General features: G+C 42.6%; 1 protein-coding gene across 3 annotated transcripts in view; it reads right to left on the bottom strand.

Annotated features, from left to right (window-relative positions):
- negr1 (neuronal growth regulator 1) overlaps positions 1-17,275 on the bottom strand; it is a 399,034-nt gene that overhangs the window by 255,078 nt on the left and 126,681 nt on the right. For all 3 annotated transcript variants that reach the window (XM_029706299.1, XM_029706300.1, XM_029706301.1), the window contains exon 2: positions 518-744. In XM_029706299.1, the coding sequence (XP_029562159.1) occupies positions 518-744 (227 nt within the window). The remainder of the gene's footprint in view (positions 1-517; positions 745-17,275) is intronic.

Raw genomic sequence — 17,275 nt, 5'->3', positions numbered from 1 at the left:
AAGAAAAACAAAAAACAGCAGTGAAAACAATACATCAGACTAAACAAAAACATGAATAAAGAGCAGAAAAGTTGACAAAAACAGAGACTTACCGAAAAACAGACAAAGCACTATCAAATCAAAGTTAATGAATAAACAATCAACACTGTTACTAAACAGGTACCAGGAAGAAGCGACAGTCAAACGCAAAGCCAGCAGATACTCTCGCCTGGAACTCTCGACATCACTATGAATATATTTATGAAATATATGTGACATATTGTATATGGACATATTTAAATAATAAATGTATTTAGATCTATTTATTTAAAATATGAGTACATACCGTATGCATTTGAAATATATGTCAATATATTAGGCTTCGGTATTAGGCTTCGGTATGTATTATTTATTTTATACAGTCTTTTTTGCTCATCTTTATGAAGGGATGTAATAATTCCAGACCCCACTCAATTATTTAAAAAAACGCAGTGTGATGCAGTGCACACCACCCATGATATGTTAAAAAGTCAGATACCTTTAACGACTAGATGAAGGTGCTTTGGCTTTGGATTGCGCTCACTCTGAACAGAGCAGGTATACAAGCCGTCGTCAGTCACGTCCACTTTCTGTATCTGCAGGCTGTACTCCCCCCCACTCGATACGATGGACACACGGGGGTCCACGGACCACTTGTCATTCCCTGCGAAGATGATGCTGGAACGGTTCAACCAAGCTCCTTTAGAGATTCCATCTGAAGTGCACCTAAAAGTAGAAAAAAAAGAGCCTAGTCAGATTTCAAGGAGTCTCTAAGGCTGGAAGTCACTGATGACATGGCTAATCAATGACTGACCCACAAGAGCCTGTTACGCATAACAGTAGACTGGTCCAAGGCCTTTTTGTGCTGTATATCGAACTCCTATGCTCGTCGTCATGCCAATGCAGAAACAGATCTGGGACCAGGTTAAACATTTAGTAGTATACACATAAAGTAAGAGCCTGTGCAAGACCCTGTACATACACTAGGACACTATGATTGAGACCAATGGTCACTAGCTGGCACAGCCACAAAGTAATATAATCTTATTTTAAACCTGCCTATCCCTAACCTTAAATTAAACCAAAAAGCACATTTTTGTTTTCATAAATTTTTACGATAAAGCCAATTTTGACTTTGCTGCTGGACTATCTAGTGGAAATCACTCAGTTCTGCCTCCAGGGAAAGATTCATGACAATAAATGTCAACCTTCCACAGGGGCCGCTGTTTTGAAGCCAATGCGCTGACAGTTTTGACCTACTTCACATTGTTTCAAATGATTTTTGGAAGATACAGTACCAGTCAAAAGTTTGGACACATAATAATAATAATAATAATTATTATTATAATAATAGTGAATACATCAACACTATGAAATAACACATACGGAATGACGTAGTAACCAAAAAAGTGTTAAATATATTTTAAATTGGAGATTCTTCAAAGTAGCCACCCTTTGCCTTGATGGCAGCTTTTCACACTTTTGGCATTCTCTCAACCAATTAACACATGTAGGCAGGTAGGGGTGGTATACAGAAGATAGCCCTATTTGGTAAAAGACCAAGTCAATATCATGGCAAGAACAGCTCAAATAAGCACAGAGAAATTACAACCCATCATTACTTGAAGACATGAAGGTCAGTCAATCTGGAAAATTGCAAATAGTTTTAAAGTTTCTTCAAATGCAGTTGCAAAAACCATCAAGCGTTATGATGAATCTGGCTCTCATGATGACCGCCACAGGAAAGGAAGACCCAGAGTTACCTCTGTTGCAGAGGTTAAGTTCATTAGAGTTAACTACACCTCAGATTGCAGACCAAATAAATGCTTCACAGAGTTCAAGTAACAGACACATCTCAACATCAACTGTTCAGAGGAGACTTGCATGAGTCAGGCCTTCATGGTCAAATTGCTGCAAAGAAACCACTACTAAATGACACCAATAAGAAGAAGAGACTTGCTAGGGCCAAGAAACATGAGCAATGGACATTAGACTGGTGGAAATCTGTCCTTTATATTTTATATTGGTCCCATGTTTCATGAGCTGAAATAAAAAAAAAACACAAATTTCAAATGCACAAATAGCTTATTTCTCTAAAATGTTGTGCACAAAAACATGTAAATAAACATGTAATAAAGTAGCAAGAGCCTGCTTATATCGGTCACAAGTGGGATCTATTTCTGGTCTAATCTTGGATAATGTTGCCTTTGACCAATGCAGCCGATGAACTATTTTAAATTGAATTACAGCATGTCTTAGACATAGATGAAGAAGGTATTATCTGAAGCATACTCTGCCAAGTTTCATCTGAAAGTTGTTCACCTAAATCCTCTTCCCATTGGTTCTTCTCATAGTTCAAGCATTGAAATAAGGGTTCACTTTAAAAATATAATCTAGAAGGGAGGTAGGTGGGTTTGATGGGAAGTGACTAGTGTATGAAAATACAAAACTACGCAATTGCAGGTATCTAAAGAAATGGGATCTAGGAATATTGAACTTTTGTACTAAATGCTAAAAATATGTCAAATCCATATCAATGTACAAGTCGTTCAGTGAGGAGATCCCTTTTCCAGACCAGATATGAAACACCCGGTCTGATAATGAGAGAATGTATGTGTCACGCCCTGACCTGCAGCAATTAGTAATTGCCTTAGTCTTGACTCTTGGTTGACAGTGTTGGGGGATGGGTAATGTATTGATGCTCGAGTGCCAAGTCATCACACATGGATAAGAAAAGGTCTAAGCCATCAGGTGCCCAGTTTAGGAAAAAGAGGAAAGAAGAAGAGGAGAAACGCACCAAAGATAAAAGGTATGCACCAATGTCATCTCTTTATGAGTATAATATTACGCATGTAATGAAATAGGCTAGTATAACACTTGTGTTTGTTAGCCTATGTTGCTAGCATTGCTATTACACATATGGCGACAATATTCCCTTTTCTGTCCAACTAGCTTACAGAACATTGGATATAATTTCACACAGTTTCATCATGATAATGTGAGTAGCCTGCAGCAAAACGATTACAACCTAACTAGCACATTATTGATTTGGTTAACTTGGTTAACAAATGCTGTAGGCTAACTTCAAATATGTCTATATTAGGCTGATATTTTGTATCTTTTGTGATATATTGAGGCTTTTGGGGTGTCTTATGCCTAGAATTAGCTAAGGAGGTTGTATGGTTCATTTGGTTGACATGACATGTATATTTAATTGTGCAACAAATGTATTTAGGGTGTCAGACTCATATACTGTATTTCAATGCAAATTCAGGGGCACTTCTGAAATACTTTGGAGCACCCTCTGGCACTGGCCAGGATGAGAAGCCATCTACCTCCTCAGCCACACAGGCCTCTTCAGAAATGATCTCGGAGCCTCAGGATGAGGAGCCTTCCACCTCCTCAGCCATACAGGCCTCTTCAGAAATGATCTCGGAGCCTCAGGATGAGGAGCCATCCATCTCCTCAGCCACACAGGCCTCTTCAGAAATGATCTCGGAGCCTCAGGATGAGGAGTCATCCATCTCCTCAGCCACACAGGTGACTTCACAAATGTTGTCTGAGCCTGAGGATGAAGACCCATTTGCTTCCACTTCTCCACAGCAGGATTCTTCAGGTGTGTTTGTGTGCACGTGTGTTTGTGTGTGGGGGGGGGGGGGTACATGCACATGTATTTATGCGAACATCCCTGCATACCATAAACAAAATAAATAATTTCCCTTTTGCAAAGCTTTAAGTTTCCATATTGTAGGTACAATGCTACATTTATTATTACTGGGTATGTACAGTTGAAGTCGATAGTTTACATACACTTAGGTTGGAGTCATTAAAACTCGATTTTCAACCACTCCACAAATTCCTTGTTAACAAACTATAGTTTTGGCAAGTTGGTTAGGACATCTACTTTGTGCAGGACACAAGTCATTTTTCCAACAATTGTTTACAGACAGATTATTTCACTTATAATTCACTGTATCACAATTCCAGTGGGTCAGAAGTTGACATACACTAAGATGACTGTGCCTTTAAACAGCTTGGAAAATTCCAGAAAATTATGTCTTGGCTTTAGAAGCTTCTGATTTTTTATAATTTTTTTCCTTTATTTAACTAGGCAAGTAATTGAAGAACAATTAACTAGGCTAATTGACACCAAGAGCTCAGCAAAAAAGTGGTAGACTTCCACAAGTCTGGTTCATCCTTGGGAGACATTTCCAAACACCTGAAGGTACCACTTTTATCTGTACAAAAAAATTGTATGCAAGTATAAACACCATGGGACCATGCAGCCATCATACCGCTCAGGAAGGAGATGCGTTCTGTCTCCTAGAGATGAAGGTACTTTGGTGCAAAAAGTGCAAATCAATCCCAGAACAACAGCAAAGGACCTTGTGAAGATGCTGGAGGAAACAGGTACAAAAGTATCTATATCCACAGTAAAACAAGTCATATATCGACATAACCTGAAAGGCCGCACAGCAAGGAAGCAGCCACTGTTCCAAAACCACCAGAAAAAAGCCACACTACGGTTTGCAACTGCACATGGGGACAAAGATTGTACTTTTTGGAGAAATATCCTCTGGTCTGATGAAAGAAAAATAGAACAGTTTGGCCATAATGACCATCGTTATGTTTGGAGGAAAAAGGGGGAGGCTTGCAAGCCGAAGAACACCATCCCAACCATGTAGCAGGGTGTGGCAGCATTATGTTGTGGGGGTGCTTTGCTGCAGGAGGGACTGTGTACTTCACAAAATAGATGGCATCATGAGGCAGGAAAATTATGTGGATATATTGAAGCAACATCTCAAGACAGCAGTCAGGAAGTTGAAGCTTGGCCGCAAATGGGTCTTCCAAATGGACAATGACCCCAAGCATACTTCCAAAGTTGTGGCAAAATGGCTTAATGACAACAAAGTCAAGGTATTGGATTGGCCAACACAAAGCCCTGACCTCAATCCTATAGAAAATGTGTGGGCAGAACTGAAAAAGCGTGTGCGAGCAAGGAGGCCCACAAACCTGACTCAGTTACACCAGCTCTGTCAGGAGGAATGGGCCAAAATTCACCCAATTTATTGTAGGAAGCTTGTGGAAGGCTACCCAAAACGTTTGACCCAAGTTAAACAATTTAAAGGCAATGCTATCAAATACTAATTGAGTGTATGTACACTTCTGACCCACTGGGAATGTGATCAAAGAAATAAAAGCTGGAATAAATCATTCTCTACTATTATTCTGACATTTCACATTCTTAAAATAAAGTGGTGATTCTAACTGACCTAAAACGGGGAATTTTTACTAGGATTAAACATCAGGAATTGTGAAAAACATAGTTTAAATGTATTTGGCTTAGGTGTATGTAAACTTCCAACTTCAACTGTAAGTGTGTTATTCTATTTCTGTATTTGTACACTTTAGTTTTATTTGCGTGTTTTTTGTTAGCAATAGGGTAATAGTGTAATAATTCAATTCTGTTTTTTATTGTATTTATATAGTACAATATGTTTCTATTTTGGCTTTGTTACTTTTTGATATTTATGATTTTTATTTTTGTATATATTTTTATAGTTTTAAATGTTATGATAATTGGCTGTGTATTTGGTATAAGTAGTTTAATAGTGTTGGGTTGTAATTTGAAATACTTGCTACACCAGAAGTTAATGGTTATAAGGAGTAGCAATGTATATGATGGGGTTAATGGAGGGTGGATAAGAAGTAGGGGCCTGGAAAGTTACTAAGTAAGGGAAAAGACAATCACATGGTTGTGGTCACTGATAAGGGTGAAAAGCTGTGGATTAGTGAGGCATGTGGGCCGAGGTCAGGTCAGGTCACATGAAGGGAGAAGGCACAGTTTATTACCCACATTACTTAACTTCCTGCCTAGCAACAAAGATGTAGTGTTTAGAGAAAAGGAGGAAACTCCGCATAAGGTGGTATAAATACTTGTGCTGGTGGAAACTTGTTTTTGTGTTTGCAGCTGTTTGACCCAGTGGGTGAATAAACTTGGTATGAGCTTTGACTAGTTGTCTGTTAGTTTTTCACTCTGTTTGTCAGAACCTAACAATAGTAAAAGGAGAATGATCCGAAAAGACTATAGCTTGGTAATCAGTGGCAGCAATCTATTGTCTAGGAAAAAGTAGTCTATACATGAGATGGTCTTAAAAAAAAAATATGGCCTTGAAAAAAGAATACTCCCTAGCTGTGGGATTGTGGAAATGCCACACATCAGATATGCTATATGTCTTAAGAAATTAGCTGAATTGTGGATACTGTCTTTGATGAAGATGATACCTTAGGAGAGCTACGATCCAGATTGGGCGACAGTACACAATTCATTTCACCACCTAGTATTAGATGGTGTGTGTCCATATTTGGTAATCGAGAAAATACATTTGTGAAGAATGTTATCCCAATTTGGTGCATAAATGTTAGCCAAGATAACAGGTGTATTATACAGTCTTCCTACTACAATAATGAAACGGCCTGCTGAGTCTGCCTCTACACTTGACATTGTGAACGGTATGTTTTCACTAATTAAAATGGCTGCCACTATAGTTTTAGAATGAAAATTGGAATGATATGATTGACCGATCCATCCTCCTTTTAAACGAGAGTGGTCGAAAGTGCGGAGATGTGTCTCATGAAGAACGGCAATATCTACTGTAGGTGATTTAAATGAGAAAGAACCCTTTCACGTTTCACTGGGTGATTTAAAGATGTAAAATTTCAGCTAGCAAAAGTGACAGAGCAACCAGCTGTCCCTCTCATGATATTAGGCCTAGCCATGTAAAGTCTGTGAGGGAAAGGATAGATGCCAGATTACAATAACTGATCCATTAAAAAAATAGCAAAAAATAGCAAATAAAAAACCCAAAAGTTCAAATAAAAAACATAAACAAACAATACTCTGAAGTCTGGTATGAAAAAGAAATCCCACCCAGGTCACCTAATAGAACAAGGTAACCGCTAATCCCCACACAAAGATATCCACACACAATGTGCTTGTAGTGGGGAAAACTAGACCTATCGAGTAGAGAGCCCTACTGAAATAGTGAAGGATTTAAAACAAGTTGCGCATAATAAATAAATAAGAAATACTTATTTGCAACCCAAAACTAGGTTGTTTTAAAAGAAAGTATAAAGCATTTTATAAATCACATCTTGCAGCAACATCTTTAACTAAGCTTTATCTACCCTGGATACGGTACCATCAATAAACATGAGCAGCTTCATGGTAATAAAATAAAATGTTAAAACAAAAGGAGAATTGACTCACCAGAGCTAACAAGCTGACCACACCGATCGCGTTGCGTGCGTTGCAAAATAAATGTACATATACATTTGATTCAATCATTGCACCCACACTGCACGCGTGCGCCAACGAGTGTCTGCGTTGCCAAGCGCTAAAATAGAAGTTGGTTCTATTTGTGACGCTGAACGCGGTGCAAGTTCTGCCTCTCCCATCTCCTCATTGGTTTATAGAAGCATATACCCACATGCCATCTCCTCATTGGTTATACCCACGTGGGTGATTGAAAGATGAACTGAGGTCGGTCGGTCAGTTGTGGTAATACACCTTATTATGAAAGTTAAATGTCAATTGCCATATAAAGTCCAAAGAAGAAAAAGCCTGGAAGGAGGAGAGATGACTAGAAACGATTCGGTTGACCGTTTTATGTGTGGATTAATTGTTGGAGTAGAGGATCTTGCACATTTCAGGTAAAATAGCAGCTCAACGTTTATATCCCAAGATAAATTAGCTAGCAACAGCATGGTCCTAGAACCTGAGCCCTAGGACCATGCCTCAGGACTACCTGGCTTGATGACTCCTTGCTGTCCCCAGTTCACCTGGCCGTGCTGCTGCTCCAGTTCCAACTGTTCTGCCTGCAGCTATGGAACCCTGACTTGTTCGCCGGACGTGCTACCTGTCCCAGACCTGTTGTCCTAGACCTGCTGGAACACTGACCTATTCACCGGACGTGCTACCTGTCCCAGACCTGCTGTTTTCAACTCTCTAGAGACAGTAGGAGCGGTAGAGATACTCTCAAAGATCGGCTATGAAAAAGCCAACTGACACTTACTCCTGTGTTACTGACTTGTTGCACCCTCGACAACTACTATGATTATTATTATTTGACAATGCTGGTCGTTTATGAACATTTGAACATCTAGGCCATGTGCTGTTATAATCTCCACCCGGCACAGCCAGAAGAGGACTGGCCACCCCTCATAGCCTGGTTCCTCTCTAGGTTTCTTCCTAGGTTTTGGCCTTTCTAGGGAGTTTTTCCTAGCCACCGTGCTTCTACACCTGCATTACTTGCTGTTTGGGGTTTTAGGCTGGGTTTCTGTACAGCACTTTGTGATATCAGCTGATGTAAGAAGGGCTATATAAATACATTTGATTAAATAGGATAAATTAGCTAGCAACTGCAAGCTAGCTAGCTAAATTGCCATAAAATATTAATGCTTTTCGACCTGTCCCCAAATTAATACAATTGGTTCAGAGTTTGTTTTGACATTTCAACCTGTGTGTTGTGATCATGTTTGGTGTGGCTGGACAAAATAAATCTTTGTATGATGGCACACGCGGACACACGAGCGCGTCCGGTTTGGGTATGGTGTTAGGCACTAATGTTACCTAATAATAACAATATCAACTGATGCCACTGACAGCGCTTTACAGTATCTACAAAAGAGAGACTGAGTCTGCAGTGGTAGACACATTCGTCCATTACCCTAATCGCCAAATAGGTTCATCCACAGAACATTTGCCTTATGGGGTTCTTTGAACTCTTTCTCGTGCCGTTATATGGAGCCGGGCAGGAAAAGCCACACCATACCGAACGTTGGTCCGTCCACGGAGCAGATTCTTGACATTGTTAAAAGCAGCATGGTTACGAGTACAGCTGGGGGCATAGCCTTGGAAGATAGAGCTTTGTTGCATCGAAGTGGACCAAATTCTATGTCACGCCGAAGAACATCAAAACAATCCAGATAGTAGTGTAGTTTAGCCACAAGGTCGCAAGGTTTTCCACCAGCCTTTCTTGCTTGAGAGCCCCGATGTGAGCGGTCTACAAGGATGTCTTGAACCAATTTGAGGGCTTCCTTTAATAATTTTGAGACCAATGAAGTGGAACTTAAGCACGGGTCCTCAGCTACCCCCATGATTTTAATATTGGATCTTTGCATATAACCTTGTAAATGTATGCATTGTTCCACATCAGTTTTAAGCTTCTTAACCGTGGTTTGTAGCAGAGTCGTGTCATCTGAGCATGTTGACAAGCCTTGTTCCGTGTCGGAGACAGTTTGCTTGTTTTCTCGCTGCTCCCTGTGGCTCAGTTGGTAGAGCATGGTGTTTGCAATGGCAGCATGGTGTGTGCAACGCCAGGGTTGTGGGTTCGATTCCCACGGGTGGCCAGTACAAAAAAAAAATTATGCGTGAAATGAAATGTATGTATTCACTACTGTAAGTCGCTCTGGATAAGAGCGTCTGCTAAATGACTAAAATGTTATTGTTAAAGAACTCGAAATCCTTGTCATGGTGTCATGGAAAATTGCAAGATTATGGTATAATGCTTGTGTTGTTTTATTTGACAGAATAGAGTATTCTGTTAACTATTGTGTGTGTGTTTTACTGAGGATGGGCCTCTATGAGATAGCACTGACAGAGGAGATTTACGATGTCTTTGGGTGATAAAACCTAAAGAGCATTCCAGAGAACATGAGCTAATGGTTCTGTTCTATACCGTACCAGGAACGAGATTAGAACCTTGTCTTAGGGACCAAACTGAACGATAATTTATAGCGAATGCTATCTGGCTAAGGGATACTCCTTTCTTAATTATAAAGTCCCTTTGTGAACTGTTCCTAAGATCTGTGGTCCGTCATGTAAGTATGAGAGGGGTGTATCTTGGCTATAAAAGATCTTTGTACTTTGTGTTGTCACTTTCCGATGGTGCATCATTGAAAGTCATTGCTAATGCAAAGCTCTTATCATTAAAGATGTAGTTTAAGTATAACTCTGACTGGTGTGTGAAGTCTGTAACTCTCCTCATTTGGTAATGCAGAAATTAGCCACCACAATGGGCCGAGTGTTCTCTTTTGTCAGTGACTCCGCTGAATCTAAACTTTTGCAGGTTATGCACCATTTACGCATTTCACCAAAATAAAAGTTGAACAAAGTAAAGCACGTCATTCAAAGGCTGTGTTTCCTAGTTATTTTTGGGTCAACTCTCAAACAAAGTATTAAATAAATGCAATTTCAGCAGGAGCTCGGAAAAACATAACCAACTCCATGGCTTGCTCACTAGTGCCCCCCTGGGCGAGCTGTTTGCTGATGTCAACGTTGTGAACAGAGTGCCCCATGGTGGCGGTGGGGTTAGGGTATGAGCAGGCATAAGCTACACACAATGAACACAATTGCATGTTATCGATGGCAATTTGAATGCATAGAGATGCTGTGACAAGATCCTGAGGCCCATTGTCATGTCATTTATCCCCCGCCATCACCTCTAGTTTCAGCATCTGTACACAATTCCTGGAAGATGAAAATGTCCCTTGTTCATGGCCTGCATACTCACCAGACATTTCACCCTTTGAGCTGTTTGGGATGCTCTGGATCAACATGTACAATAGCGTGTTCCAGTTCCCGCCAATATCCAGCAACTTCGCACAGCCATTGAAGAGGATCGGGACAACATTCCACAGGCCATAATCATCAGCCAGATCACATCTATGCACATTGCGCTACATGAGGGAACAGTGGTCACACCGGATACTGACTGGTGTTCTGATCCACGCCCATCTTAAAAAAAAAAAGTTATCTGTGACCAACAGATGCATATCTGTATTCTCAGTCATGTGAAATCCATAGATTAGATTGATTTCTTTATATGAACTGTAACTCAGTAAAATCGTTAAAATTGTTGCCTGTTGTGTTTATATTTTTGTTCAGTATATATTCCAATATGCATTTAAATGTATTTGTAAGAAATCTCCATGACAAAGACTGACTAGGAGAAAGCTATGATCCCTCATTGATGTTTTATTCAACTAGGCAAGTCAGTTAAGAACAAATTCTTATTTACAATGACGGCCTACCCCAACAAACCCTCCTCTAACCCGGAAGACGCTGGGCCAATTGTGTGCTGCCCTATGGGACTCCCGATCACGGAGGTTGTGATACAGCCTGGGATAGAACCTGGGTCTGTATTGACGCCTCTAGCGCTGAGATGCAGTGCCATAGACCTCTACGCCACTCGGGAGGCCACACAAGATGTCACTTGGTAAATCTAATTAAATCAGGGGGCAGAAGACAGGTTAAATAAGGATTTTTAAGCCTGGACACAATTGAGACATGGATTGTGTGCCATTCAGAGGGTGAATGGTAAAGACAAAAGATTTAAGTACCTATGAACAGGGTATGGTAGTAGGTGCCAGGCGTAGCACTTTGTGTCAAGAACTGCAAAGCTGCTGGGTTTTTAACACTCAACAGTTTCCTGTGGGTATCAAGAATGGTGCACCACCCAAAGAACAATTGGTTCCAAGATGGCGTAGCAGTGCGGACCTGTTTGTTGTTGTCCCATGTACATTTTATGTTTCTTTCTTCTTTTTTTGTATATATTTCAATATCTTTTTCCATTTATAAATTAAATATACCTTCCAGCAACCCGCCTAACCAAATGTGATACGGATCTGCTATTTTTAGATCCTATAGCTAGAACCTCCATCAGAAGCTAGCCATCAGAAGCTAACCAGCTAATTAACTACTAGCTATTTAGTCATTGTTAGCCAATGCTAGCGGCCTTTACCTTTAGCTCAGACACCAGCCGCTTTTGGCCTGGATAATACCTGCAAGTCTGCACAGCGCGATATCAACCCTAAGCATATCGGACTGCTTTTCTCCACTACCGCATTTCTGCCGTAAGCTCTGGACCATTTCTCCGGATCATCGCAGCTAGCTAGCTGCTACCGAATGGCCGAGCCCCGAAGCTAGCCTTGAGCCAGGCCCATCTCCCGGTCTGCTCAGTGGACCCTATGATCACTCGGCTACACAGCTGATGCCTCACAGACTCTTCACTAACACGACTAGAAGCCACTACATCACCGGATTCCTGCCATAAGCTCTAGACCTTTGCACCGGACACACCGGAGTGGCAATAGTGGCTAACGCCCTTGTCCCGAAGCTAGCTCCAGTTAGCCTCGAGCCAGGCGCATCTCCCGGCTAGCAAACAAAATTACTCCAGCTGCAATACCTTTTTGCCAACTTGGCCTGGACCCTTTGTCGACACGGAGCCCCGCCGATCCATTAGACTGGTCTGCCGAAGTAATTCCGTCTGATGTGCCCTCAACCGGCCTTTGCCGGATGTCGGTGACACCCTTGTCCCGAAGCTAGCACCAGTTAGCCTCGAGCCAGGCGCATCTCCCGGCTAGCATAGTAACGACTACCTAATGGCTTCCCTGTTTCATCTACTGCTGTTCACTGGACCCTATGATCACTTGGCTACATAACTGATGCCTGCTGGACTGATTATTAACGATACTCTATTTTGTTTATCTGTCGGTCCCAGCCTTGAACTCAAGCCCTGTGTGTAGTTAACTGACCCTCTCTGACCATTCATTGCCATTTTACCTGTTGTTGTTGTCTTAGCTGATTAGCTGTTGTTGTCTTACCAGTTGTTGTCTGAGCTAGCTCTCCCAGAAATTCTGAAATTTCCATCCCCAACTACAACATTTTCCGTCAAGATAGAACTGCCAAAGGGGGGGGGAGTTGCAATCCACTGCAGAGATATCCTGAAAAGTTATGTCATACTTTCCAGGTCTATGCACAAACAGTTCGAGCTTCTAATTAAAAAAATGCATCTCACCAGAAATAAGTCTCTCACCGCCTGTTATAGAGCCCCCTCAGCTCCCAGCGGTGCCCTGGACACCATATGTGAATTGATCGCTCCCTATCTAGCTTCAGAGTTTGTTCTGTTAGGTGAACTAAACTGGGATATGCTTAACACTCCGGCAGTCCTACAATCTAAGCTAGATGCCCTCAATCTCACACAAATTATCAAAGAACCCACCAGGTACAACCCTAAATCTGTAAACATGGGCAGATATTATCCTGACCAACATGCCCTCCAAATACACCTCTGCTGTCTTCAATCAAGATCTCAGCAATCACTGCCTCATTGCCTGCATCCGTTATGGGTCCGCGGTCAAACGACCACCCTTCATCACTGTCAAACGCTCCCTAAAACACTTCTGCGAGCATGTCTTTCTAATCGACCTGGCCCGGGTATCCTGGAAGGATATTGACCTCATCCCATCAGTAGAGGATGCCTGGTTATTCTTTAAAAGTAATTTCCTCACCATCTTAAATAAGCATGCCCCTTTCAAAAAATGTAGAACTAAGAACAGATATAGCCCATGGTTCACTCCAAAACTGACTGCCCTCGACCAGCACAAAAACATCCTGTGGCATACTGCACAAGCAACGAATAGTCCCCGCGATATGCAACTGTTCGGGGTAGTCAGGAACCAATACACACAGTCAGTTAGGATGCAAAGCCTAGCTTTTTCAAACAGAAATTTGCATCCTGTAGCTCTAACTCCAAAAAGTTTTGGGACACTAAAGTCCATGGAGAATAAGAGCACCTCCTCCCAGCTGCCCACTGCACTGAGGCTAGGAAACACTGTCACCACCGATAAATCCAAGATAATCAAGAATTTCAATAAGCATTTCTCTACGGCTGGCCATGCTTTCCTCCTGGCTACCCCAAATCCGGCAAACAGCTCCGCAACCCGCGCAGCTACTTGCCCAAGACTCCCCAGCTTCTCCTTCACCCAAATTCCAGATAGATGATGTTCTGAAAGAGCTGCAAAACCTTGGCCCATAGAAATCAGCTGGGCTAGACAATATGGACCCTGTCTTTCTAAAATTATCTGCCACCATTGTTGCAACCCCTATTACTAGTCTGTTCAACCTCTCTTTCATATCGTCCAAAATCCTAAAGATTGGAAAGCTGCCGCGGCCATCCCCCTCTTCAAAGGGGGTGACACTCTTGACCCAAATTGTTATAGACCGATATCCATCCTGCCCTGCCTATCTAAAGTCGTCGAAAACCAAGTTAACAAACAGATCACTGACCATTTCGAACCCCACCGTACCTTCTCCGCTGTGCAATCCGGTTTCCAAGTTGGTCACGGATGCACCTCTGCCACGCTCAAGGTACTAAACGATATCATAACCGCCATCTATAAAAGACAGTAATGTGTAGTCGTCTTCTTTCGACCTGGCCAAGGCTTTCGACTCTGCCAATAAGAATACGGGAGATTGACAGACTCAACAACCTTGGTTTCTCAAATGACTGCCTCGCCTGGTTCACCAACTACTTCTCAGATAGAGTTCAGTGTGTCAAATCGGAGGGGCTGTTGTCCGGACCTCTGGCAGTCTCTATGGGGGTGCCACAGGGTTAAATTCTCAGGCAGACTCTTTTCTCTGTATATATCAACGATGTCGCTCTTGCTGCGGGTGATCCCTTGATCCACCTCTACGCAGACGACACCATTCTATATACCCTGCTCAAAAAAATAAAGGGAACACTAAAATAACACATCCTAGATCTGAATGAAAGAAATAATCTTATTAAATACTTTTTTCTTTACATAGTTGAATGTGCTGACAACAAAATCACACAAAAATAATCAATGGAAATACAACTTATCAACCCATGGAGGTCTGGATTTGAAGTCACACTCAAAATTAAAGTGGAAAACCACACTACAGGCTGATCCAACTTTGATGTAATGTCCTTAAAACAAGTCAAAATGAGGCTCAGTAGTGTGTGTGGCCTCCACGAGCCTGTATGACCTCCCTACAATGCCTGGGCATACTCCTGATGAGGTGGCGGCTGGTCTCCTGAGGGATCTCCTCCCAGACCTGGACTAAAGCATCCGCCAACTCCAGGACAGTCTGTGGTGAAACGTGGCGTTGGTGGATGGAGCGAGACATGATGTCCCAGATGTGCTCAATTGGATTCAGGTCTGGGGAACGGGCGGGCCAGTCCATAGCATCAATGCCTTTCTCTTGCAGGAACTGCTGACACACTCCAGCCACATGAGGTCTAGCATTGTCTTGCATTAGGAGGAACCCAGGGCCAACCGCACCAGCATATGGTCTCACAAGGGGTCTGAGGATCTCATCTCGGTACCTAATGGCAGTCAGGCTACCTCTGGCGAGCACATGGAGGGCTGTGCGGCCCCCCAAAGAAATGCCACCCCACACCATGACTGACCAACCGCCAAACCGGTCATGCTGGAGGATGTTGCAGGCAGCAGAATGTTCTCCATGGCGTCTCCAGACTCTGTCACGTCTGTCACGTGCTCAGTGTGAACCTGCTTTCATCTGTGAAGAGCACAGGGCACCAGTGGCGAATTTGCCAATCTTGGTGTTCTCTGGCAAATGGGCTGTAAGCACAACCCCCACCTGTGGACGTCGGGCCCTCATACCACCCTCATGGAGTCTGTTTCTGACCGTTTGAGCAGACACATGCACATTTGTGTCCTGCTGGAGGTCATTTTGCAGGGCTCTGGCAGTGCTCCTCCTGCTCCTCCTTGCACAAAGGCGGAGGTAGCGGTCCTGCTGCTGGGTTGTTGCCCTCCTACGGCCTCCTCCACGTCTCCTGATGTACTGGCCTGTCTCCTGGTAGCGCCTCCATGCTCTGGACACTACGCTGACAGACACAGCAAACCTTCTTGCCACAGCTCGCATTGATATGCCATCCTGGATGAGCTGCACTACCTGAGCCACTTGTGTGGGTTGTAGACTCCGTCTCATGCTACCACTAGAGTGAAAGCACCACCAGCATTCAAAAGTGACCAACCCATCAGCCAGGAAGCATAGGAACTGAGAAGTGGTCTGTGGTCACCGCCTGCAGAACCACTTCTTTATTGGGGGTGTCTTGCTTATTGCCTATAATTTCCACCTGTTGTCTATTCCATTTGCACAACAGCATGTGAAATGTATTGTCAATCAGTGTTTCTTCCTAAGTGGACAGTTTGATTTCACAGAAGTGTGATTGACTTGGAGTTACATTGTGTTGTTTAAGTGTTCCCTTTATTTTTTTGAGCAGTGTACATCTGGCTCTTCTTTGGACACTGTGTTAATAAACCTCCAAACGAGATACAATGCCATACAACACTCCTTCCGTGACCTCCAACTGCTCTTAAAAGCTAGTAAAACTAAATGCATGCTCTTCAACTAATCGCTGCCTGCACCCGCCCGCCAGACTAGCATCACTACTATGGATGGTTCTGACTTAGAATATGTGGACAACTACCTAGGTGTCTGGCTAGACTGTAAACTCTCCTTCCAGACTCACATTAAGCATCTACAATCCAAAATTAAATCTAGAATAGGCTTCCTATTTCGCAACAAAGCCTCCTTCACTCACGCTGTCAAACATACCCTCGTAAAACTGACTATCCTACCGATCCTCGACTTCGGCGATGTCATTTATAAAATAGCCTCCAGCACTACTCAGCAAACTGGATGCAGTCTATCACAGTGCCATCCGTTTTGTCACCAAAGCCCCATATACCACCCACCACTGCGACCTGTATGCTCTCGTCGGCTGGCCCTCGCAACATATTCGTCGCCAAACCCACTGGCTCCAGGTCATCGATTAAGTCTTTGCTAGGTAAAGCGCCGCCTTATCTCAGCTCACTGGTCACCACAGCAACACCCACCCATAGCACGCGCTTCAGCAGGTATATTTCACTGGTTATCCCCAAAGCCAACACCTCCTTTGGCAGCTTTTCCTTCCAGTTCTCTGCTGCCAATGACTGGAATGAATTGCAAAAATCGCTGAAGTTGGAGACATATCTCCCTCACTAACTTTAAGCATCAGCTATCTGAGCAGCTTACCGATCGCTGCAGCTGTACACAGCCCATCTGTAAATAGCCCATCCAACTACCTACCTCATCCCAATATTGTTTTTTTTTATTTTTTTGCTCTTGTTTTTCGTCACACTGCTTTGCTTTATCTTGGCCAGGTCGCAGTAGTAAATGAGAACTTGTTCTCAACTGGCCTACCTGGTTTAACCTGTCTGGGCTAGGGGGCAGTATTTTCACGGCCGGATAAAAAACATACCCGATTTAAACTGGTTACTACTCTTTCCCAGAAATTAGAATATGCATATTATTAGTAGATTTGGATAGAAAACACTCAGAAGTTTTTAAACTGTTTGAATGGTGTCTGTGAGTATAACATAA

The sequence above is a fragment of the Salmo trutta genome, chromosome 22 (genome assembly GCF_901001165.1).
Source record: "Salmo trutta chromosome 22, fSalTru1.1, whole genome shotgun sequence".
Lineage (NCBI taxonomy): Eukaryota > Metazoa > Chordata > Actinopteri > Salmoniformes > Salmonidae > Salmo > Salmo trutta.
The sequence above is the reverse complement of the archived record's forward strand: the minus strand, read 5'-3'. Positions and strand labels throughout refer to the sequence as shown.